We start from the raw sequence: 26043 nt of genomic DNA, 5'->3' as shown, positions 1-26043 counted from the left end.
TAGAAGGTCCTGGGTCCCCACCGCTGTCTCTTCAATAACTTGGAAAAACACAGTAACCAACCATGTGTGTTTGGTTATTAAAAGTCACTGGACCAGGAGGGGGTTTAAGTACATGTTACCTTAAGTGATTTTGTATTTCATCAATAGAGATATTGTGGTGTAGACTAACATGGCTTTAACGCATCTGTATTGTAAAACCGCCGCCCGGGGGGGCCTACAAAACCTCTCAGCCCCGGGGCCTAGTGGCAGGTAAAAGCAGCCCTGGTTACCATGGCAACTGAGCTAATGTAAACTTGACATCTCTTTGTGATACTGAAGAGCCCAAATGTATCTGGTTAAAACTCTTACATTTAACCAGATTAGTTTTTGTGACATTTCCATCACCCCACTTGAGGAAATTGCTTCACTATCATTGATAAATGGCAAATGGTGGAAGCCATGCCCTTGATTCTTGTGTCATGGTCTGTCTTTGTTGTGTCTTGTTTTGGTGATCCCCTGTGTTTCCTGTTTTATTTTGGTATGGCTGTCTTGTTCCTCCCCATGTCCTGTCAAGTTTCCCTCCTGTTTGATTGCTGTTCCCGCCCCTAATGTGTTTCACCTGTCTCTCGTTGTCTACCCTGTCTTGTGTGTGTATATAACCCCCAGTGTTTCTTTGTTCCCGGTCCGAGCATTGTTTCCTGTTGGTGAGTCTGTCCCGTGCTTGTTCTATGTTTTCCTGTTTCTCCTGGATGTTCGCCTGTTGGCCTTTTTTGTTACGTTTTTGGACAATAAATATCTTTTAGTTTTACGTCTTGCATTTGGGTCCTGTTTTCCTGCCTGCCTGCCTGCCTCATCGTAACAGAATGCTCGGACCCGAAATGGACCCAGCAGACGCTCTTTTTTACCGTGAGTTGGAAGACATGCTACTTTTTATTATCAGTGCCATGGACGGCTGGGAGAACATTCCCAGCAGGAAGGAGCAGGTGCATGTGTTGGGGCGTATTTACAAGGCTGTCGTTGCTAAGCCTGAGTTGGAGGGCGCCTTACCCGAGTGGGCAGTCGAGCTTCTCAACCCCACAGTTTTTTGGCCTGAGAGCTACACGCCACTGCCACCAGATTTTTGCAACCGTCCTAAACCTCCACGCTCCAGCCTCCAGCCACTGCCTCCGGTGTTCAGCTTCAAGCCTCAGCCCCCGAGTCCCAGCTACCAGCCGTCTCCAGCTTTAAGGACTATCAGAGTGGGGGTGGTAAGTTTGGATTGCCATCCATTCTGCGGATGCTCTCCAGCTCCCGAGTTGCCCTCGGCCTCCAGCAACAAGCTCCAGCCCCCGGCCTCCAGCAGCAAGCCCCAGGCCCCGGTCTCCAGCAGCAAGCTTCAGGCCCCGGGTCCCTGCAACCAGCCTGCTAGCTACCAACCCCAGCAGGCTAACTACCAGCCCCAGCATGGTAGCAGTCAGGCCTGCTTCCTTCGCCTTCCTGAAGGGGTCCGCCCTCCGCTCCTGCCCGAGGGGGATCGTCCTCCGTTCCTGTCCGAGGGGCCTCCTCCTCCGTTCCTGTCCGAGGGGCCTCCTCCTCCGTTCCTGTCCGAGGGGCTCAGCTCCGTGTTGCCTCCCGAAGGGCCCAGCCCCGTGTTGCCTTCCGAGGGGTCCAGCCCCGTGTTGCCTTCCGAGGGGTCCAGCCCCGTGTTGCCTCCCGAAGGGCCCAGCCTCCTGTTGCCGCCCGAGGGGTCCAGCCCCCTGTTGCCTCCCGAGGGGTCCAGCCCCCTGTTGCCTCCCGAGGGGTCCAGCCCCCTGTTGCCTCCCGAGGGGTCCAGCCCCCTGTTGCCTCCCGAGGGGTCCAGCCCCCTGTTGCCTCCCGAGGGGTCCAGCCCCCTGTTGCCTCCCGAGGGGTCCAGCCCCCTGTTGCCTCCCGAGGGGCCCAGCCCCCTGTTAACGCCCGAGGGGCCCAGCTCCCTGTTAACGCCCGAGGGGCCCAGCTCCCTGTTAACGCCCGAGGCGCCCAGCTCCCTGTTAATGCCCGAGGCGCCCAGCTCCCTGTTAACGCCCGAGGCGCCCTGCCCCCTATCCCTGCCTGAGGCGCCCTGCCCCCTATCCCTGCCTGAGGCGCCCTGCCCCCTATCCCTGCCTGAGGCGCCCTGCCCCCTATCCCTGCCTGAGGCGCCCTGCCCCCTATCCCTGCCTGAGGCGTCCTGCCCCCTATCCCTGCCTGAGGGGTCCTGCCCCCTATCCCTGCTCGAGGGGGACCGCCCTCTGCCTCGCCGGCCTCCAGAAGGGGGATGTCGCCCTCGCCGCCGGCCTCCAGAAGGGGGATGTCGACCTCGCCGCCGGCCTCCAGAAGGGGGATGTCGCCCTCGCCGCCGGCCTCCAGAAGGGGGATGTCGACCTCGCCGCCGGCCTCCGGAAGGGGGATGTCGCCCTCGCCGCCGGCCTCCAGAAGGGGGATGTCGACCTCGCCGCCGGCCTCCAGAAGGGGGATGTCGCCCTCGCCGCCGGCCTCCAGAAGGGGGATGTCGCCCTCGCCGCCGGCCTCCAGAAGGGGGATGTCGACCTCGCCGCCGGCCTCCAGAAGGGGGATGTCGACCTCGCCGCCGGCCTCCAGAAGGGGGATGTCGCCCTCGCCGCCGGCCTCCAGAAGGGTTCCCTCGCCTTCATCTTCGTCGCAACCGGCCTCCTGAGTGGTTCCGCCCTTGCTGTCCTCCAGAAGGGTTCCATCGCCTTCATCTTCGTCTCCACCGGCCTCCTGAGTGGTTCCGCCCTTGCTGTCCTCCAGAGGGGGTTCCTCGTCTTCGCCGAGGCCGACCTCCTGAAAGGGTTCCTCACCTGCATCTTCGCCGCTGCAGGTCTTCAGAGGGACGGAGCCCTCGCCAACCGGGTCGTCCGCCTGAAGCTCCCTGCCGTGCCCCTGCTTGCCCCCCAGGCCGTCCGCCTGAGGCTCCTGTTTATGCCCTGGGGCATGTTTCTGGCCGCCCGCCTGACACCCCTCCATTCTGCCCCACTCCAGTTCCCTGGCCAGTCAGTCACCCCCGTGCTCTGCCCCACTCCAGTTCCCTGACCAGCCGGTCACCCCGTGCTCTGTCCCGGGCCAATTTTTGTTGGTTTCCCTCCTCCTGGCTCCCCTCCACCCACCCTGTTTGGGTTTGACTTTTTCTTTATTGGTCGCCTGGTAGTCGACCTTTGAGGGGGGGGTACTGTCATGGTCTGTCTTTGTTGTGTCTTGTTTTGGTGATCCCCTGTGTTTCCTGTTTTATTTTGGTATGGCTGTCTTGTTCCTCCCCATGTCCTGTCAAGTTTCCCTCCTGTTTGATTGCTGTTCCCGCCCCTAATGTGTTTCACCTGTCTCTCGTTGTCTACCCTGTCTTGTGTGTGTATATAACCCCCAGTGTTTCTTTGTTCCCGGTCCGAGCATTGTTTCCTGTTGGTGAGTCTGTCCCGTGCTTGTTCTATGTTTTCCTGTTTCTCCTGGATGTTCGCCTGTTGGCCTTTTTTGTTACGTTTTTGGACAATAAATATCTTTTAGTTTTACGTCTTGCATTTGGGTCCTGTTTTCCTGCCTGCCTGCCTGCCTCATCGTAACATCTTGAATAGGATTGGAACATCTCCTCGACAGCTGGACAGCAGTTTGAAGGAGGCTCACATCATCTAATTTGGAACTGTAAGGAAGATGGACAGATGTTGCCACATTCATACTTTAAAATAAAAAAAATGCATATTTGGTGATATAGCCTATATTCCAAATTATATTAGTGTAAAAACTTGATTATCCTTAGATCCTGTTTCCATATCAGAAGTTAGCCTATATGCATAGTTAATAAAGTTTCCAGTGCTCAATGTTAAAGGCTGAGTCAGCGATTCTGGAGAAGGCTTGTTGTCAAAATCCCTTTTGGTCAAAATAAGTGAATATCTTCTCAAAGTCTGCTATATGTACTATGTTTGTAGGTGAAAAAAAATCAGTTGTTTACTACATCGAGTCACATGTTGCAGTGTGCAAGCCAGCATGCATTTTTGTCAATTATAGGAGCCACAATCCATTACAAAGCAGAAGGTACGTTACATTGACTGAGCTGCAGAGAGAGCACGATTGTGGACTGTAAAGGATTTACAAGAGGGTCAAAGTATAAGGTGCAATGTTATGATGAAATAGTATGGCCCAATCCCAATGTGCCCCCTCACGTTTTTGCGTTTTTTCTTTAAATGGCAATGTTAACTATTGTTTTCCATGCAAATAAAGCCCTCTTGAGTTGATCTTGCGTCCCCAAGGTAATGTGATGTGTCACAAAGTGCCGTCTCATTTGACCACTTTAGCCCTTGCAGCCTCTCGCTGATAGATATATAGGCCTTTCTTAACTGATCAAATCTGATATGTGCAGTGACTCAGAGGTCTGGAACCAGGCTGAGTAGATGCATTTTATTGGGAGGTTATTATTCATTCCTGACACAGATTCCAAGCAATAGGTGAAAAACACTGTTTAGCATTCAATAAAGGGCACTTTGCACCCAAAGGGGGGTACACAGAGTGGCGATTCCAGGATATTCTGACTGGGGTGGCCAAGCTGGGCCACAGACCTATGTGGGGTGGCCATCGCAATCCTGAATGAATGGCATGTGATATGTTTTATAACCTTTGCAAAGGTGATTTATAATCACAAATCCCCCAAACATTATAGTATTAGTATTATGTTTGTCAGAAAACTAAACCCCTGTAGAGGGGTCTGGGGGCATACCCCCCAGAATATTTTTCTTTGTGTTTTTAACATGTAGTCGAAGCATTCTGGTGCATTCTGGTGAAGAGAATAAAGGAAAATGTCAACATTTGTTTCAGTTCAGATGAATAGTAAATCAAGCAAAACAACAGAACTTGCTATTTTCAATTCAGATTTACACGTGCATGGGTGGCACGCACACTTATGCCGTTTTCAAGACCTATGCTGACCTGAGACCAGTTCTTGTGCCCACAGTCCTACCATTACTGTAGTAGTTGGAAATTGCAAACTGGTCCCATATCAGTGGATTAGCTGCCAGCATTGATTGATCAGTGTGTGCGTGATGAACATGGCCAACAACCAGATCAGAAAAAAAGCAAAGAAGGAAAAAAATAAATACATAGAATCTCTGTACTAGGGTGTCCACCAGGAATAAAATTAAAAATAAATCAGATCTGGGGGGGGGGGGGGGGCATAGGGGTGGCCAGTAAGATTTCAGGTGGGCCCTGACCCCCCCCCTACCTCCCCCTAGAATCGCCACTGGGTACACACACTAGGCAAATGCATGATGAAACCATTACTTATTGCATTCGTGTTTGATGGAAGAGTAAGAGAGAAAACAATAGAATGAAAGATGCATTAATAGAAGTCAATCCCAAGATACCAGTGCTATGTTTGCCACATTTAGTTTGTTAATTGATGAGTGGTCTGGTCACTACACATCTGCATCCGGTGTCACATGCACTTCCCCCACTTCGACTACAGAGGTTAGGATTTCTGAAGGGAAAAAGGTATGCCAATGTTGAAATATAAGCTGTTACAACCATGGTTACTGTAAACAACGTGGGTCACGGAGGCTGTGTGTATCTTGACTTTCCTCCGCTGTACCTTGACCCGACATAAAACAATTACATGTAGGCTATAGTGTCTTTGTACACGCTGTGTTGATAACGGTCGTCTCTCTGGCGAAGTTAACTTTTAGCCTAGGCTATTTGCCTTCGTGTTCATAGTTTATTTCAGCAGTTAGTTAGACTGTGCTGTACCTCGCCAAGGACCAGTCTAACACGCTGTCTGAGGTTCACGTAAGAGAGCGTTAACTTTCATTGAAATGTAATGTTATTGTTTAGCCTAGCGGACAACTTAGTTACACAGTAGCCTATCTTAGTGTGTTTTGCATAGGTTTTGCGCAGAATTAAATCAATGCTACAACTTTACTAAGATGTGTCTTCCACGTATTCGGTATGATAGCTCAGTTGTAGACCTATTTGTTTGGCTTCTTAAGTTATGCATGAGCTTCCTAACATTGGCTCAACCTATGGTTTCCACTGGTGCTATAGCCCACAGGCTATAGTTAATAAAGGATCATAATTATTGCAGGCTATTTTCATTCAAAAAATGTATTAATGGTATTAAATTAAAATGTGCATTGGTTGTAGCCAGGGTTCTCAACTTTTGGAAATTGTTTAGAGTGAGACAAAAGCGGATTCCCATGTGTTTATTTATTAATAAATGTAAAGCATAATAATGGTTTTTAACACAAGGGGGTGGGGTTGGGTTGGACCTTAGGGTTGGGGATCAATATTAAATCTTAAGACACAATATAAAACTATTTTATTTCAGTAAAACTCTTAGTTCAGTTCAGCAAATATGGATACTGGATATTACTGATGCTCGCTGTTGTAGCTTCGAGTGGCAGATTTTGAGGCCTTCAGAATCAAAATCAAATCAGTTTTATTTGTATAGCCCAAAATCACAAATACATTTGTCTCAGTGGGCTTTACATTTCATACAATATGATACAATATGATACAATATGATACAATATGACACCCTGCCCTTACACCCTTAGCTCGGCTGAGAAAAAAAAAAAAAATAGCCAATAGGGGTTTCTGGCTCCCACTTTCTTTTTTATGAGAAAAATGTAATTGCTTGTTTCAGATTTTTTTTGTGTATGTGATTCCTATTTTGGGAAAACTGTATAGGAATTGTTTTGCTTTTTAGGGACCCCAGGAAGAATAGTTGTCACAATGGTGACAACTAATGGGGATCCAACAAACAATAAACAATAAACACTTGAAGCACTGTGGCTCCAAAAAAAAATCTCTTTTTACAGTGGAGAGGATGACAATCTCTTTTTTGCTTATAACTCCCCAACAAAACATCCCACATTCAAAACCTTTATATCCACAGATTCACTGAATTCTGCTGCATCTTGTAGCATAGGCCACGCCCATTTAGGGCCATAAGGATTATTTGCAAAATCGCAACTGCAAAACAGACTTTCCATTTCAGCTCCCACAATTTCTCTGCGATTATTTAGCTTTTTGGTCTATAACTCCCAAACCGAACATCCCACATCGAAAAACTTTACATCCCCGGATTCTGTGAAGTGAGCGGCCTGCGCCGCGGTCGATGACGCTCGGGTCCCGTCCCGAGTTGAGTCGGAGGCTTGGCCCCCGGTCATAACTACTTGTGGCTTCTTTGCTACTTTCTGATTGGTTGAACGCCTGGTAGTTTGATTGACTGGTGTGTGGCTGCGTTGGACTCAAGAGCTCGTTGCAGAGAAAGGTTAACGGAACCGTATGGTGATGGTGGTGACGGTCAGGATTTATCGAAGCTATATAAAAAAAATTTTGGCAGAGTTATAATTTGCGTGAGAAATGCAAGGTGTGGCGTGGAGCATGTGAATTGCCTGAAATGCTTGTGTCTCACTCTCATTGCGTGAGAGTTGAGAACCCTGGTTGTAGCCTTAAAAAAAACACTACTACTTGGGGGTTTAGTGCAACATATTTGTCACATGTTTTTTCTCCTGTATCTTGCTTTCCTCTAGCTTCTTCTAGTCATGCAGCTGGTGATCCGGCGGTACCGTCCCTCAGACAAGGACACAGTGCGTACCCTCTTCAGCATTGGCATACAGGAACACATCGGTCCATGTTTTCGCAATGCCATGACAAGCCCTCTCTACCTGGCCATCACCCTGGCTCTGTGTGTCGCAGGCTACTTCCTGGGCTCTGTGTTTGGGGCTGTGGTGTTACCAGGAGTCTGGGTGGGCCTTGTCTATTACAGCTGTTATAATCTATATGCCAGCTATGTCAATTTGAAACTCCGGACAGACATGCAGGACATCCCTCGCTACTATCTGAGCAATGTGAATAGCTGTTTCTGGGTGGCAGAGGTGGAGGTTGATGGGAGGGCCGAGGTCATGGGTATGGTGGCTGTAGTGGCCAAACAAAGTGGGAAAGAGGGACAAGGGGAACTGTTCCGTATGATCATCTCACAATCGTGCAGACGGATGGGCCTGGGCCTCAGGTTGACTCAGACAGTGATTGACTTCTGTAAGGAAAGAGGCTTCTCCAAGGTGGTGCTGGAGACCAGCTCAACTCAGACTGCTGCTGTGGCCTTGTACCAGAAAATGGGGTTCAGACACTCTTTCGCACACACAGATACACATGCCCCTCGTTTGTTCACAGCTCTGACGAGGGTCAAGATTTTAATAATGGAAAAACACCTGTAGTCGTAAATGCTCAGATCAGATGTTCCTGCAATGTTCCTTTTTATCAGTGAGTTAAGCTTTTGCATTAAAAATTCATCATTATGTGTAAGACACAAAAACGCTACCTGTTTTAGATACTTAATGAACAAACAAACAAAAAAGGTATCATTGGGAGCAAAGAGGAGCCTAGTTTTTCTTGTACTGTACGTTAAACAATCTTATCCGAATGATTTTAAACATGATATACTGTTTCTCTGAGAAGCTTACTGGACCAATATTTTCAGACTGCTGATTGTTGTACTGTTAACATTTCTTGTGAACAAAGCTACTGTAATAACACAAAACCATGAAGAACAAGAAAGTGAGAAATAAAACCACCTCCAAAGGTTTTAAACTGTGGTATGTATTGCTTTTACACATCTTTTTCTTACACTGCATCTACATCCACGACATCTTTGTGTCATCAAGGAAAAATAGCAAAAACTAATTTACAAGCACATGGGCATTCCATTTTTTGAGAGACCTTTTTTATACTCATTTACAGTATTATAGTCATTGTAGTACAGTATATAATACACTTTTAGATGCCAATATCTAGGCCTAGGCTTATTCTTGATTTTGAGGCTCTGTCATTGGAGTTTGTTTAATGATTCAAATTCCATTTTCAAGACCATAGGCCTAATTTATTTGAACTCGTATTTTTTTTAGAGATGAAGATGTTGGTGGGGAAAGGACTGCGAGGACATAGCATCACAGCTCACTCACCTGAGTCCAGCTGATATAGGGACAAAGTGACTGATTTTTGCCCCTGCAGGGCCGAGCTAGCAGGTTCATCATATTGTGGTGGTTAGCATCAAGGTGTTCAGCTTTTGACCTGAACATGAAGGAGTCGGCTATCCTGTTGCATTACACTTAAATTAATTTTTTTTTCAAATGGCTGAATGAAGCTCATGTGGACATGTGATGTGGATTATGTTGTATGAGGACTCATGAATTAACTTTTGATGTTATTCATCAAAACTCTCAAGCAGCTGAATGTTTAAACACTGACACCAAGCAACACAAATATATTCAGAGTTTCAAAACTTTACATCCAATGTGCGCTTTAGCACATAGAAAGGTTGCACCATTTCAAAGACACGATTGGTGTGAGCAAATATTTATTCCAAGAGGCGTGCCATGGCGTTTACCAGAGGCCATTCCACCATTTCTGTAAAAAGTCATAGATAGTTTTAATAATACAGTTGAGTGGCTCTGTGTACGTCTTTGTCAGTCTTTCATAGATTCTGGCTGACAATGCCTCGGTATCAATGTCGTCATCGTCAATTGACTTGCAGTTTTCATAGTCTGTGCAGGAAGCAATAAAGAAAAAAAATAACATTACTGATAATATAAGATCCTATTTTATATTGCATTCTGTAATGTTTATACCAACACTACAATACATGTTACCAGGGTTTGTATTGCATAAACTGGTGCGTATGCGTATCTTCTCACTCTACATGAACAATACATTTTTAATGTCTCACCGTGATCTGTGTTGAAGACCTTTGGTTCTGGCCAGCCCATACAATCTGCCTGTGTCTCAAACTCCTTCAGCTCATCAGCAGTGACTGTTTTTCTCCTACCTGTCAAAGAGGTGATACATTTTAGATGAAAGCCTTGCCAGAATATACTCTGTCAAATAACTATATTGTAGCCTATGCAAGTTTAACCCACACTACTTCAATCTTACAAATACATTTTCCTATATATATACAGTACATGCTATTAGAGGCCTGTTAGAGATAGGTAGCTAAAAACAAAATTTAGTAATAACTCATGGCGTGCAAGTGGGATGTCATATTGAGCTATATTTCACTATAACTCACTATTATAGGAAATATTGTCACACATTTCCTTGATAATCACATATCATCCCTGTGTTCTCCTTACTTAAGAGAATTAATGTGTTTATGGTGTCATCCCCCTTCAAAACAATGCAGTCAGGACAGCCACTTTGCAGCAGTATATCTGGAGTACCATCAGGGGCATCTGTTGGAAGTATAAGAAGAATGTTAATAATACAGTTTATCTAATGCAAACTACATCTGGATCAAAATGGTAAAAAAAATATAAATATCATTCACCAATATTTAAAAATTCATTAGAGAATATATGATGATTCAAAATAAATCACACAAACAAAAAGTGCAGCAGCTCTACAGTACTTCTGAGTGTCCTGAAATTATTTGCATGTCCACTAGAGGGTTTGCATGATTCTTGGTTTAGCGCTATCTCTGCAATGTTTATCATCTCTTTTATCTCATTATTTGCTTTCTACCATTTTATGTTCTCTTTCATTCTTGAGTTCAGCAAGTCACAGTTTTTTTTTTGTTGGTGGTAATATCTGGAGTGTCAAGTGTTAAACTTTGCAGTGTCAAATTTAAAATAACAATTCAAATAACCTGAGACAAACAGACACACAATTAAACCCCAGTACCCAAAGTATACTAAACAAAACTCTTACGGTTGATGTCGACATTAAACAATGACATCATTTAGCAGGTATTTGGATATTACCCAAAGTATAAAATCATTTATATAATTGTGTACGCCTACATGTACAGGGCTGTACGCTTATTTTTTTAGCTGGTAGCACTGGTGCTAGCAAGCAAAAAAATTCAGTAGCACAAAAATAAATTTGGTAGCACACAAAGTAGGCTATGATTGAAAACTTGCATAACCTTAACCCTTGCATTTTGCTCTAATTACCTTTGAGCATGTCATCCTGGTCTCATTTGAGATTCACAATTAATATGATATCCTAGTGTGTGCAGTAATAATTGTAGAAAAATGAATAGGGGTGCAGATTGCAATTTAGAAAAAAGAATCTAACCTGCCAATTGCAATTTTTTGCTGATTCAGAATTATTATTATAATGTCCTTCTGTTAATTAAAACCAAACTTTAAAACATTAAACATAGCCTTTTAAATAAATAAGTATACATATTGGTACAATTTAGGATAAATTAAATAGGTTGTTGTGAATGTGTTGGGAGTAACTTTTCAGTGGCTTATCTAAAACTTTGTTTAAATAGACTAGGCTACTGTTGACTGCGATCTGCAGCTGAAGGAGTTGCCTTTCAAGCTAGAAAAAAGCGCTAACTTCTTGTTCTTACCGGCTTCAAAATAAAAGTCAACTCACGTTTGGCTAGTAACAGGCTTTTAATGTGAAGGTGCACAGGAAATGTTCTGTTTGTACACGCGCTAACTTAACAGCGGTAATGTGCCGTCTCCTTCCGGTAATTGCCGTTGAAGCCGTGAAGTTTTTATACCTAGAATCGCTGCACGAGCACAGATCCCGAGCACACACATCTTTCACCAGCCAAAGTGGAGGGTGGACTCAATAACGTACTTGCCTAAGACTCATTTACCCGCAGTGTTAATGTAGAGCCCTCTAAGCAGTGTTGTGCATCTCTCCTCTGTGTTTCAAAGACAGCCTCTCCTCATTATCAACCTGTCGCACGAGTGCGAATGGATTCGTATTCATCATCGCAAGTGATCAATTTCAGTAGCAAATGCGATCAAAACTGTCGCACTGTACAGCCCTGATGTACATGTGTAACTGACATGAAAAGTTAGCAATTAAAATTGAATATCTGTAGCAAATTCCATAGCAATCCATCAAAAATAATCAGTCGGTTTCACACAAAACCACAAATCTGAATATCTAGACCGCTGAAGGAAAAGTTACAGTTAATATAGTTACTAAGACATATCATCTGCATTGGAACTAATACATCTGGAAGAGTCAGTAGATAAATTCATACACATTTACAGTATTAACAGGGCTGTACAGTGCGACAGTTTTGATCGCATTTGCTACTGAAATTGATCACGTGCGATGATGAATACGACAGGTGACAGGTTGATAATGAGGAGAGGCTGTCTTTGAAACACAGAGGAGAGATGCACAACACTGCTTAGAGGGCTCTACATTAACACTGCGGGTAAATGAGTCTTAGGCGAGTAAGTTATTGAGTCCACCCTCCACTTTGGCTGGTGAAAGATGTGTGCTCGGGATCTGTGCTCGTGCAGCGATTCTAGGTATAAAAACTTCACGGCTTCAATGGCAATTACCGGAAGGAGACGGCACATTACCGCAGTTAAGTTAGCGCGTGTACAAACAGAACATTTCCTGTGCGCCTTCACATTAAAAGCCTGTTACTAGCCAAACGTGAGTTGACTTTTATTTTGAAGCCGGTAAGAACAGGAAGTTAGCACTTTTTTCCAGCTTGAAAGGCAACTCCTTCAGCTGCAGAGAGCAGTCAACAGTAGCCTAGTCTATTTAAACAAAGTTTTAAATAGGCCACTGAAAAGCTACTCCCAACACATTCACAACAACCTATTTAATTTATCCTAAATTGTACCAATATGTATACTTATTTATTTAATAGGCTATATTTAATGTTTTAAAGTTTGGTTTTAATTAACAGAAGGACATTATAATAATAATTCTGAATCAGCAAAAAATTGCAATTGGCAGGTTAGATTCTTTTTTCTAAATTGCAATCTGCACCCCTATTCATTTTTCTACAATTATTACTGCACACACTAGGATATCATATTAATTGTGAATCTCAAATGAGACCAGGATGACATGCTCAAAGGTAATTAGAGCAAAATGCAAGGGTTAAGGTTATGCAAGTTTTCAATCATAGCCTACTTTGTGTGCTACCAAATTTATTTTTGTGCTACTGAATTTTTTTGCTTGCTAGCACCAGTGCTACCAGCTAAAAAAATAAGCGTACAGCCCTGTACATGTAGGCGTACACAATTATATAAATGATTTTATACTTTGGGTAATATCCAAATACCTGCTAAATGATGTCATTGTTTAATGTCGACATCAACCGTAAGAGTTTTGTTTAGTATACTTTGGGTACTGGGGTTTAATTGTGTGTCTGTTTGTCTCAGGTTATTTGAATTGTTATTTTAAATTTGACACTGCAAAGTTTAACACTTGACACTCCAGATATTACCACCAACAAAAAAAAAACTGTGACTTGCTGAACTCAAGAATGAAAGAGAACATAAAATGGTAGAAAGCAAATAATGAGATAAAAGAGATGATAAACATTGCAGAGATAGCGCTAAACCAAGAATCATGCAAACCCTCTAGTGGACATGCAAATAATTTCAGGACACTCAGAAGTACTGTAGAGCTGCTGCACTTTTTGTTTGTGTGATTTATTTTCGATCATCATATATTCTCTAATGAATTTTTAAATATTGGATGACATGCTCAAAGGTAATTAGAGCAAAATGCAAGGGTTAAGGTTATGCAAGTTTTCAATCATAGCCTACTTTGTGTGCTACCAAATTTATTTTTGTGCTACTGAATTTTTTTGCTTGCTAGCACCAGTGCTACCACCTAAAAAAATAAGCGTACAGCCCTGTCAGTATTAGCATTTTCACTACCGTGTTTCTGTTGACAAACCTTCTTCCTTCCTTCCTTCCTTCCTCAAGTCCTCACTAGGACCAAAAAAGTGGATCACATCACCCCAGTTCTTAAGTCTTTACACTGGCTTCCTGTCAAACAAAGAATTGATTTTAAAATATTGATGTTGGTCTATAAAGCCCTAAATGGTTTAGGGCCTAAATACATCTCTGACCTGCTGATCCCTTATGAACCAGTCAGAGCTCTCAGATCGTCTGGGACTGGGCTATTGAAAGTCCCCAGAGTAAGGACTAGACAGGCAGAGGCGGCTTTCAGCTTGTATGCGCCCAAAGTCTGGAACGGACTGCCAGAGAGTCTGAGGTCTGCTGAAACTCTCAGCTCTTTTAAATCGGGTCTCAAAACTTTCTTGTTTCCCTTTTACCCTGTAATTTTAATTTTTTGTTCAAATGTTTTATTTCTTTTATTTAAATGATGTATTTCTATCCATGTTTTTAAATGTGTTTCTTTTTTGTGTGTGTGTTCTATGTTTGGTGTATTTTAATTTTGACCCTGTGAAGCACCTTAAATGTCCCTGTGTCTGAAATGTGCTATATAAATAAAGTTGCCTCGCCTTGCCTTGTATCCCAGTCGATATAGGTCTAGGAGATGGTTCTGTTTTGAGCCGTAAGCCTGAACAAAACCAGCTCATGGTGCATTTGATTGCAGAGTGTTACCATGGTGTAAAGCCTAATAACCGGCTCTACATTAGCCTTGTTTGGTGCGGTGTGGGCAGGGCCGCTGCTACGCTTTTGGGTGCCCTAAGCAGAAATTGTCAGTGATGCCCCCCCCCACCCCCCCCCCCCAAAAAAAAAAACACCCAGAAGCTCGCGTCCGCAGGGCGCGAGCAAATTTTTTTTGCCATTGCAAGATCTCTGCAACTGCTTTTTGGCACATTTGCCAGCATTTACTAACAGAAAGAACAGCTTAACTTGTGAAAAAACTGCCTTTGCAAAGGAATTGAGTGATAGGATCATAGACTGATTATGAGATAATGGGCCCCTGGGCTTACACTCTTAAAGGGCCCCCCACTTGTCCCTATCCAGTCAGGTACACTGAATTTTCTACACGGATACATACAATTAATGGCAAAAACATATTAAAGAAGTCAGTGTTTCCCACAGGATCTTGGGGTATTGTTGGAGGGACCCTGTACCTTGTTGGGGGGTGGGTGGAATTTTTTTTTACCTTTTTAAAGTAAAATGCATCAATCTGGTGCACTTTGTGAGGAAATTTTAGAGACTAGAGAGATATCAAATCCTGAGATGCAGAAGGAACATTATTTTTCAGATTTTTCTTAAACAGGTAGCACTCTTTACTCTGCAACTGTAAAAACAGTAGATTGGTCTGCAGACCCATGTTCTATGATGGAGGGGCCCATTTCAACAGATAAAGGGTGGATATGAACAATTTAGAATTCACACATATAAAGTTTATTTGTGTATGTGTGAGGGGGCCTTCAACCCCCTTAGACAGAGCTACTAATGCTGTTGTTTTTAACTTGCTTTTGTATTTCTCCCCTACTAGTTGAGGGGCCCATGATGATTTCTATCTTGTTACATTTTAATGAGTACTTATATTTAGGCTATTCCTTTTTGGACCCTGTTATTGACATCAGTGACTGAGCTCTTTGACTATGCAACATGAAAAGTTACTATCAGTATCTCTGGCTAAAGGCCCCCCTGAGCCCTTTAGACTAACTGTTCTCTTTTTAAAATCGTTACATTTTAATTTGAGTAGTCTTATGAAACGGAGAATACCGGTACTTTCCACCATCCTCTGTTTGGATGAAGAGTTATCGCGGCTCCTGCAAACACACACGGAGCAAGTACTAGGCTGATGCGCATGAAATGAGATAAAAAATAAAGCGAATAAAGTGTTTGCCTATCTGCTCCCGCATCAATATTATGACAGACAGGTGTAGCCTACAAAAAACTCAATTGCAACAGTCCACAGCAGCGCAAACACATCAGCATAAGACTACTCATATTGAAATGTAACGATTTTAAAAAGAGAACAGTTAGTCTAAATAGCTAACCAGTGTTTAAGCAGTGGACAAGATGACGATCAGCTTTTTTTCTCCCCTGCTAACATCGTTCTATCTCCCAGCGCATAAAAATGAATTTTTGCCTCATCAACTTATTTTTTATTTTTTTCCTTTACAGGACCACTTTCAGAACTGAACGGGGTTTCCGTGTCTCCTTTTTTCTCTCGACACAAAGCGTTCTCTCTCCCATTGCACACACGCATGCCCCGGCCGCACCCGAGAGCACAGACAGTGAACCGACAAAAAAATAAAATAAACACAACTTGGACACAGGCCCTGAAGCTATGAAAAGCGAAAATCACTGTGTTATGGTAATTGTTTTGGTAGTCTTTGTCGCTAATTTCCTACAAATTCTGGTGAAAAAAGACGAAGTCTGTTCACATGCCGACGTCATGGCTCCCGACCGGCGCTTTCATTGGATTATGCGACAATGTTTTTGCCGAGCACATGATTCAATGTTGCCAATGTTTTGTATGTTTATGTTTATTTGCGCACACAATGCAAATGTGATTTGTATTTGGCTGTTTGTGAGTGTTAATGTGTATTATTTGCCAGCTGCGTGCGTCTTAAGGCAATGCTCTTGGCCATGCTGATGTGTTTGCGCTGCTGTGGACTGTTGCAATTGAGTTTTTTGTAGGCTACACCTGTCTGTCATAATTGCCTCGTTTGAGATGTTGCCGTCTTGCTAAGACCTGTGCAATTATGACGCGCGTCTTGCTGAGCGCACAACAAAAAAGCCGTGCGTCATAATTGCGCAGGTCTGAGCAAGACGGCTCCTATAGGCCTTTCACACCAAAATGAACCAAGAGTCAGTTCCAGGCTGGTGTTGGGGTCAGTTCAAAACTGGTTACAGCCTTATCCCAGTTATGAACCGGTTGGTTTCACATCGACCGGAGACAGCCATGGAGCCGGCAAGAGAGCAACGTCATGACGTCACTGTAAACGTGTGTGTACGTCACCCGACGCCGCTGCTCTTGTGGCTAACGCTAAAGCTACCGCTAGCTTTAAGCACAACAACAGCGGCGAATACGTCTTATTTTTACACTTGTTGGCTCTCGCTTTGCTTTCTTAAGCAAACAGGACCCATACAGCGTATTCTCGCCGGTCAATTTGATCGCTACGTTCGGTAATTATGTTATGTTTACGTCTCGTAGTAGCGGTGTTTTTAAATATGGCGGGCATGAGGTTTGAGTTGCTCTGGTTGGTCAGGATAATCCCTCCCCCAACCGTTCGCGCAAGCAGTTCTTATCAAACCCTGCTCAATCCTGGGGTATGAGTTCCCCCGGTTTTTACGGCCCGGAGCAGGCTCTCTGGCGGTGTGAAACCAAAACACTGGCTCTAACTCCGAACAAGCCCAGAACTAGCTCCGATTTTGCGGCGGTGTGAAAGGCCTACTAGTCGAACGAGGCTAATATTGATGCGGGCCCTCCCACAAAATCGACGTGCCCCCTGTATAGATTTTCTCTGGCGCCGGGTCTGTGAGTCACATGTTGCAGTGTGCAAGCCAGCATGCATTTTTGTCAATTATAGGAGCCACAATCCATTACAAAGCAGAAGGTACGTTACATTGACTGAGCTGCAGAGAGAGCACGATTGTGGACTGTAAAGGATTTACAAGAGGGTCAAAGTATAAGGTGCAATGTTATGATGAAATAGTATGGCCCAATCCCAATGTGCCCCCTCACAGACTCAGGGTGCGTTCTTTCTTTAAATGGCAATGTTAACTATTGTTTTCCATGCCAATAAAGCCCCCTTGAGTTGATCTTGCGTCCCCAAGGTAATGTGATGTGTCACATTGTACATTAAGTGCCGTCTCATTTTACCACTTTAGCCCTTGCAGCCTCTCGCTGATAGATATATAGGCCTTTCTTTCAAAGTTTTTTTTATTAAATGTCAGTTGCAAAGAAATTGCAGCACAATGGGTTACAACATTTTTTCCCCATGTTTTACCCCGAACACACCCCACCCACATCCCACCCTCACACCCACACACAATCCTGCCCTAAGAAGTCAGTACACAAAATAATACAAAACATTAGAAATGGCAGAAACGAAATACACACTCCAAGAAACGAAAACAAACAACCAACATGAAACAAAAAACATAAAGAAATAAAATTGAATTAAATAAAAGAGGGGAGGGGGTAGCTACTCTTCTATTGTTGTTGATTTTTTAAAATAATTTAGAAAGGGGCGCCAAATTCTGTCAAATTTATACTCGGATCCCTGGGTAGTATAACGTATTTTCTCTAAATTCATACATGACATACAGTAATGTCTCTAATCCAATGTGAATGGGAAGGAGGAGCAGGATCTTTCCACTTGAGTAAGATAGCCCTACGAGCAAATAATGAGGTGAAGGCACTTTAGGCAAGCCCGGATTTGGAGCAATGCCAAAAATTGCAGTGAAAGGGTTCGGCTCAATTTGATGCTGAAGTACTTCAGAAATTGTTTGAAAAACTGATGTCCAGAACTCAGTCAAGGTGGGACACAACCAGTACATGTGAAAGAGTGATGCCGGTGCGCTCTTAAGGTGCGAACACACCAAACGCGTTGGGTGCGGTGGCCAAAGCGCCCAACGCACCTGATCTGGCGCTTGGTCATTTTGTGTCAAAAAATGGTTCAATGCGCCCAGCTAGCCCAGCTAGTCTCCCCCGATATATTTATTCCCCTAATCAACCATGGCTGCGATCAGACGCGACCCGACACAACAGCGTCCATGTCCACACAAAAACAACAACAACACGGCCAACAATTGTGCCAAAAGACAAATAAACAGCAACTGAACGGAACAAATAGCCTTAAAACAGCATTGCAGATTCACGCCACTCGGAAATGAACACAAACAGCAAGGCAGCACCATACCAAACACATTTACAGCAGCATTGTGCACAGGGCAGTAGAAAATAAAGGAAAGTAGCTTACCCTACCTGGCTGTGACGGGACCGTGGCTGGCGTTGATATAGGCATAAACACCGGTGCTTCGCTGTACTCGTTGTGAAAGTTCCCCGGACTTAGCCGTTATGTTTGGGTTCATTATGGAGGTGGTGGCCGCACACAACCGGGTGAGTTAACTAACGCTTTCCGACCGGTGCTAACTTGGTTTATCGGCTAAAGCACAGCCGCTATATTCACTGAATTAACCAGGAAGCCCATTCTCCTGGCTCACTTTCCCCATGTCTTCTAACCCAACCCCGAGCGGCTTCATATCACCAGCCAGCCGCATTTCCTACTCGGTGTTTCTCAGCCTCTGTGTTGTCCTCCCACCCATGCTCCCACAGTGCCGATGTCCGTGACGTCGGGTCAAGCTCACCGCTGATTGGCCAGCGCGGCTAAACGTCACGCGATGGAGCGTTAAAAGTTAAATTTTTTCAACTTGTCCGGTGGTGCGGTGACGCTTTGGTAACGCGGCTGCCGCGCCCAAAGCGCCGCTTTGCCGCGGCCAATGGATCATTGCGCCTAAACCAATGGTTCCCTATGCAAAAATAGGATTTTTCAACGCCGCCACCGCACCCAACGCGTTTGGTGTGTTCTCACCTTTACAGCTATCACAGGTTGGGTCTACATCGGGGAACATACGAGCTAATTTAGTTTTAGATATGTGGATACGATGTACTACTTTAAATTGCACAAGAGCATGTCGGGCGCACATGGAGGTAGAGTGTATCCGATCCAGGACTGAATCCCACGTGATCTGTGAAGGCAGAACCTAGGTCCTGCTCCCACAGGGTTCGCCCGGCCACCTGTGTCATGGTTGTTGTGTCCTTGGGCAAGACACTTCACCCACCTTGCCTTGTGTGAATGTGTATGATTGCTGTATGTTTGAGGTGGTGGTCGGAGGGGCCGTTGGCGCTGAATGGCAGCCACGCTTCCGTCAGTCTGCCCCTGGGCAGCTGTGGCTACTATAGTAGTTTACCACCACCGGTATGACTGTGTGTGAACGAATTGAACCAGGAACCCTGTAAAGCAGGGGTGTCAAACTCATTTTGGTTCGAGGGCCACATACAGCCTCTCTGATCTCAGGTGGGCCGGACTAGTAAAATAATGGCAAAATAACTCCAAATCCCTAACTTTGTTTTTCAGTAATATGCTTTATCACCCAGCCTACATTTGTAACCTACATTATCACGGATCACAAGGGATCTCTGTACCCCCCAGGAGATGTCTCAGTAAAGGTTGCTGCTGGCCATGGGAATAGGAGGTGCGGCGCGCAGCGCCGCAGCAAAAATTTTGGGGGTAATTTGCTCAAAGATGCCAATGTGCACTAATGAAATAAACAACTGTTTATTTGAATACACAAATACAACAGGCACTGACCTTACAGTTGTCCAATTTTGTTTACTATATGTACAGGGACACATTTTGTGCAAACATGCAGACTGTACAAAATACAATTAAATAAAAGTGCAACTTCTACTGTTTTGATTTATTTTTAAATACAGAGGTTATTGGTTGTTTTGGAATTCGTTTTTCCCAATTTAAAACATAAAAATAAAGCAGCATTGAAAATTAGGAAATAAATCTTGTAGGCCTACACTAGCATGCTCCTGCTCGTTTTGCGCACACAGAGCCGCAGACACACCACGCTTGCTAGTACATTAATTGTTCAGCACTAAAAATAAAAATAGTTTTATTTTTATAAAAAAGTAATAAAATAAATGTACTAAAAATAAAAATGTTTTTTTTTTTTGGTTTTTACTTTGCCATAAAGCACTGGAGGAAACATTAATAGCGGTGAAGCAGGATTGCCATTTACCATTTCCCACGTTGCTAAAATGTGCTTTTTTTATTTAGGCTGCCCCCTAGCGGCAGGAGTGAGCATTTCGGTTATTTCTTTAAAAATTCATAACTCCTCACAGGAATGGGCTAGAGACTTACTTTTTTTTTTGACATACTCAGAAATTTATGCTCTACAGGTCGCGGGCCTGATCAAATCATCTCGCGGGCCGGATCCGGCCCGCGGGCCGTATGTTTGACACCCCTGCTGTAAAGCGTCTTTGAGTGCCTAGGCAATAAAGCGCTATATAAAACCTATCAATTATTATTATTATTATTCTTATAGCTGCTAATGAGGGGCTATGCAACTTCGAAATAAGGTTGAAAAACACAGAAATTGAGCCTTTTAATGTGGGTGTAGAAGCCAAATGTTATCTGCAAGTGTCCGTCTGTTATGCACTGTGTGGCCATTAGGTGGCGGTCTAATCTTGCCCTATAAAGGCATGACAGGAACAATGATTGACAGGTGTTTGACCTGGAAGGGCAAACGGTTTTTGACCGCAAATGTTTTGCATCGCTATGAAGCTGCACTTTGAATGTAAATATTGCACGGTGGAATAAACGTATTGTATGAAACGCAAGAAGAAGTTCGGATGAGATTATTTACAACTCAAGAAAGCAAATAGTGAAGAGAAAACTAGCGCGTCAGCCAGGTGATCTGGGTCGAACCATCTCAGTAGCTTGAAGCATCAGCTTAGCTGCTTTAATATTAGTCAAAAACCTGCATTTTGGAATCCGTAAAGGAACTGTTGGCACGTTTGGAACACGGAGAAGCGGGAGGCCGGGAGCTGTGTGTGGAGATTTCGGGAGCAGTTTGCAGACGTCCGTGGATTGGAGACGCAGGAGTCGGAGCTATGCTGCTAACAGCTGATTGGAGCATCGGACCACCGGAGCATCGCACGGCGCCCACCGCACGGAGGTATTTGTAGCGCTACACTCTTTATGGCCATTATTTTGTGTGCACACATTAGAGACAAAAATCCAATGCATTGGTTTCCGAGGCTGGGGGACAATTGACTTTGCTCTGACTGTTGTTGCGTGCAGCAAACTTTGTACTGACTATTGACATCATGGAGAAACGTGACGAGGTATTGGACACTCACGTTACCGAGACTGTTAGACGCGAAGGTGTGACTAGTGACGCTCAAGCGCAAGATGTTGAACGTGTGGTTAAACTTACTGCTAAAGCACTAGCTGGGAAATTGGACAGGTTACAAAGTGACAGGAAAGCTAAGCTAAACAAGGCAACTAACATCAGAAAATCAATGCAAAGTTTAATGTCAATTGGTGAAAACGTACAGGTACAGAGTGCTCTGGAAAAATTGCAAACACTGTGTGATGAAGCAAAATGCATGCATGAATCGTTGTTGTGTATATTGCCCCCTGAGGAACAGGAAAAACATAATATATGGTTTAATGCAAAAATGATTTCCAACAATGAGTGTTTTTCTGTTGCTAAATTGTGGCTTTCTTCATACAATGACGGTGCTGTTGAATTGAATGAGAAGGGTAAAGGGGAGGATGAAATAAATCCCCAGGACAGCATTTCCAACATTGCTAGTAGACACTCAAGCCACAGGAGTGTTAAAAGTGGTAGATCAAGCACAACATCCTCTGCCCAGATAAAGGCTGCTGCAGAACGAGCTTCACTTGTTGCTCGTGCAGCAGCTTTAAAGGAAAGTCATGCTTTGGAGGAGCAAGCACAACAACTTAAAAGGAAAAGAGAGAAGTTTGCTATAGAAACTGAAATAGCTGCATCCACTGCAAAATTGGCAGTACTTCAGGCCTCTTATCAGAGAAGCGTTTCTCAAGCAGCCTCAAATGGCATGAATTCCTATTTTGGAAAGGAAAGCAAGAAAGGCGAGGACGTCAAAGGCTTGAATCCTATGGCCAAGGAATACAGACCTGGATCATTGAACTCAAATAAACAACATCAGGAAAACAATTTTGTGGAAATACTGCAGGGTTATCAGCACCAACCAACCATTGATCAGTCAAAGGATGAGGAAATACTATCTGCATCTCATCAAATCATTCAAACTCCACCCGGAGACATCTTTACCATCATGAGCAGGCAAAATGAAATAACAGCCACTCTGGTGCAGCAGCAGCAATTAATCTCTCTTCCACCACGAGATATTCCAACTTTTGAAGGAGATCCTCTACAATATATCACGTTCATAAAGGCATTTGAACAAGGAGTGGAAAAAAAGGCAGAAAAAGCAGATTGTTTGTACTATTTGGAGCAATTTACTAGAGGTCAGCCACAAGAACTGGTGCGGAGCTGTCAGCACATGGCTCCTGAGCATGGCTACAAAGTGGCAAGGGACCTGTTAGACAAACACTTTGGGAATCAGTACAAAATAGCAACTGCTTATATGGAAAAGGCATTCGCTTGGCAACCAGTCAAATCTGAGGACGTGACAGCACTCCAAGCCTACTCCTTATTCTTACGTGGCTGCTGCAACATCATGGAAGAGCTTGAGTACATGCAGGAACTGGATATGCCAGTACACATGAGAGCCATCATTTCAAAGTTACCATTCAAAATGAGGGAGCAATGGAGGACAATAGCACATGACATCATGGAAAAAACAAAGCAAAGAGCTCACTTTGCTGATATGGTCGTATTTATTGAGCGCCGTGTCAGCATTCTGTCTGATCCCCTGTTTGGTGACATACTGGAGCCAGTAACTAATGTTTCTGGAATAAAGTCTCTCCCCAGGTTTAAATTGCCACCTGGAAACAGTATAAAGGGAAATATTGTGGCTACCACAGTAACATCGATGGACGTATCTGGCGGAGTTATGGAGCCAACATCAGACCCTGAGAAAGTAGTGAAAGCTGGATGCCTTTGCTGTGACTGCAATCACTCATTTGAGGATTGTGAACTATTCAATGGGAAGAAGCACAATGAAAAAATTCAAATACTGAAAGACAATGGAGTTTGCTTCGCATGCTTGTGCGTTGGTCACATAAGCCGAGATTGCGAAAGGCGCTTAACATGTAAAGTCTGTGGTAAAACCCACCCCACTGTGCTCCACATTAAGAGACAAACAACTCTGAGAATGGTAACTGATCAATCTAGCAACCAACCAGCTTCCCTCGAAACATGCGGGCATACAGGGGCCGGTAAGGATCGGTGTGTTTTGTCCATACTCCCTGTGCAAGTGAAGGCTGCAAAGGGAAATCGTACCATAAAAACATATGCCTTTTTGGATCCTGGCAGTTCAGCCACTTTCTGCTCTGAGAATTTAATGCAGAAGCTAAACATCACAGGCAAAAGAATCAACTTCCAGCTGAGCACAATGGGGCAAGTAGCAGTTGTTCCAGCCTACTCATTGAGTGGCTTGGAGATAGCTGAGTTGAATGGCACTCATTTTCATGCTCTCCCAGAGGTTCTTACACAGAAAAGGATGCCAGTGACTCCTGATAGTATGGTCACACCTGAAGAGTTGACAAAATGGCCATATTTGTCAAAGGTGCACATCCCACCCATACACGCAGATGTCGACCTGTTGATCGGAACTAATGCCCCCAAGATATTGGAGCCTTGGGAGGTCATTAACAGCTGTGGGAATGGCCCATATGCAATAAAAACTGTGCTAGGATGGGCTGTTAACGGTCCACTAAATGAAGAGAGTGATGCTTTGGAGGAGGACCTGCCTGTGGCTACGGTAAACAGAATTGCTGTGTGCAAACTCGAAGAAATGCTGATTAATCAGTACAATCTGGAATTTAATGAAAGGTCGGTGAAGGAGAATGAAATGTCCAGACAAGACCTCAAGTTTCTGGAGATTATGGAGAATTCAGCAGTACTTAAGGAGGGAAGGTATTGTTTGAAATTGCCATTCAAGAAAAAGGAGGTTTATCTGCCTAATAACTTCACAGTGGCAAAGCAAAGGATCCAAGGTCTAAAGAAAAGGTTCCTCCGCAACAAAGTATTTCACCAGGAGTACACAGAGTACATGAACAAACTCATAAGTAAGAACTATGCAGAGCGGGTCTCTCAACAACAGTGGTGTGAGAATGGGAAGGTGTGGTACATCCCTCACCATGGTGTACACCATCCAAAGAAAGGGTCCCTTCGTGTGGTGTTCGACTGTGGAGCAACGTATCATGGGACATCATTGAACAGCGAACTACTGCAGGGTCCTAACCTCACCAGCTCGCTTCTTGGGGTTCTTGCTCGCTTTAGACAGGAATCAGTGGCATTCATGGGTGACATCCAAGCAATGTTCCACCAGGTGAAGGTGGCGGAGGAAGAAAGGGATTTTATTCGCTTTCTCTGGTGGCCAGAAGGAGATGTCACTAAAGACCTTGAGGAATACCGGATGACTGTACATCTGTTTGGCGCTGTGTCATCTCCCAGATGTGCAAGTTATGCATTGAGAAAAACTGCTGACGATAACCAGTCTGAGTTTTCATCTGAGGTACTTCAATGTGTCAAAGAGAATTTCTATGTTGATGACTGTTTGAAGAGCTTAGCCACTGAAGGAGAAGCTATCCAGATGATAAAAGATCTCAACGTTCTTTGTCGTAAAGGGAATTTTATCTTGGAGAAATGGATCAGTAACAGTCGTGTGGTTTTGCAAACCATCCCAGAGGATCAAAGGGCTAAGGACCTAAAAGATTTGGATCTTGACCGAGACAATCTTCCACTGGAAAGAGCTTTGGGTTTACAGTGGTGTGTGGAGACGGACTCTTTCAGATTCAGGATGGAGCTCAAACAACAGCCTAACACCAGACGTGGTATGTTGTCTATAACCAGTTCAGTGTACGATCCACTAGGTTTCCTGGCACCTGTCACTTTACTTGCCAAAATGATGCAGCAGGAGCTCTGCCGAAGAAGGTGTGGCTGGGATGATGCTTTACCACAGGACATTTTGCATCAATGGAAAGGGTGGTTGGAGGATTTGGAGCTGCTGGCTACATTCAATGTGGACAGGTGTGTCAAGCCAGAGGACTTTGGAGAGGTCAAACAGGCACAACTACATCACTTTGCTGATGCCAGTGAAGGTGGCTATGGGACCGTAACATTCATCAGAATATTAAACCAGGAAAACCACATTCAGGTCATGTTTTTGCTTGGTAAAGCCGGAGTGACACCACTGAAGGCTGTAACTATTCCCCGCCTTGAGCTGACAGCGGCAGCTCTTGCGGTCAGGGTGGACTCATTGCTAAAGGAGGAGTTGAACTTCCAGTTGGAAGACTCGATGTACTGCACTGACAGCACTGCAGTGTTGAAGTACCTCAACAATGAAGATAGGCGTTTTCACACGTTTGTGGCCAACAAAATCTCAACCATCAGAGAAACATCTGAACCCTCACAGTGGAGACACGTCTCTTCCAAAGACAATCCAGCTGATGATGCGTCAAGGGGATTAAAAGTTGCTGACTTCCTGAGGAGCAGCAGATGGATTGAAGGTCCCATGTTTCTTTGGCAACAGGAGGAGGAGTGGCCTAAACCTGTGGTGGAACTCTCGGTGGACTCTAATGATCAGGAGGTCAAAAGGGAGGCAACAGTAAATGCTGTGTGTGATGTTTCTAGTCCTACAGACCAGCCTTAC

General features: G+C 44.4%; 1 protein-coding gene across 1 annotated transcript; it reads left to right on the top strand.

The window, feature by feature from the left end:
• Positions 1-7520: 7520 nt before the first annotated feature.
• On the top strand, positions 7521-8192 carry LOC307249274 (putative N-acetyltransferase camello; the record flags this gene model as incomplete). The annotated part of the gene is made up of 1 exon (XM_080025918.1): positions 7521-8192. One exon carries the CDS (start codon positions 7521-7523, stop codon positions 8190-8192), a length of 672 nt encoding a protein of 223 aa, XP_079882044.1.
• Between the last annotated feature and the right edge of the window lie 17851 nt (positions 8193-26043).

Source organism: Ammodytes marinus (assembly GCF_949987685.1).
Source record: "Ammodytes marinus genome assembly, chromosome: 4".
Classification (NCBI taxonomy): Eukaryota; Metazoa; Chordata; class Actinopteri; order Uranoscopiformes; family Ammodytidae; genus Ammodytes; species Ammodytes marinus.
This window is presented reverse-complemented; position numbering and strand designations above follow the sequence as displayed.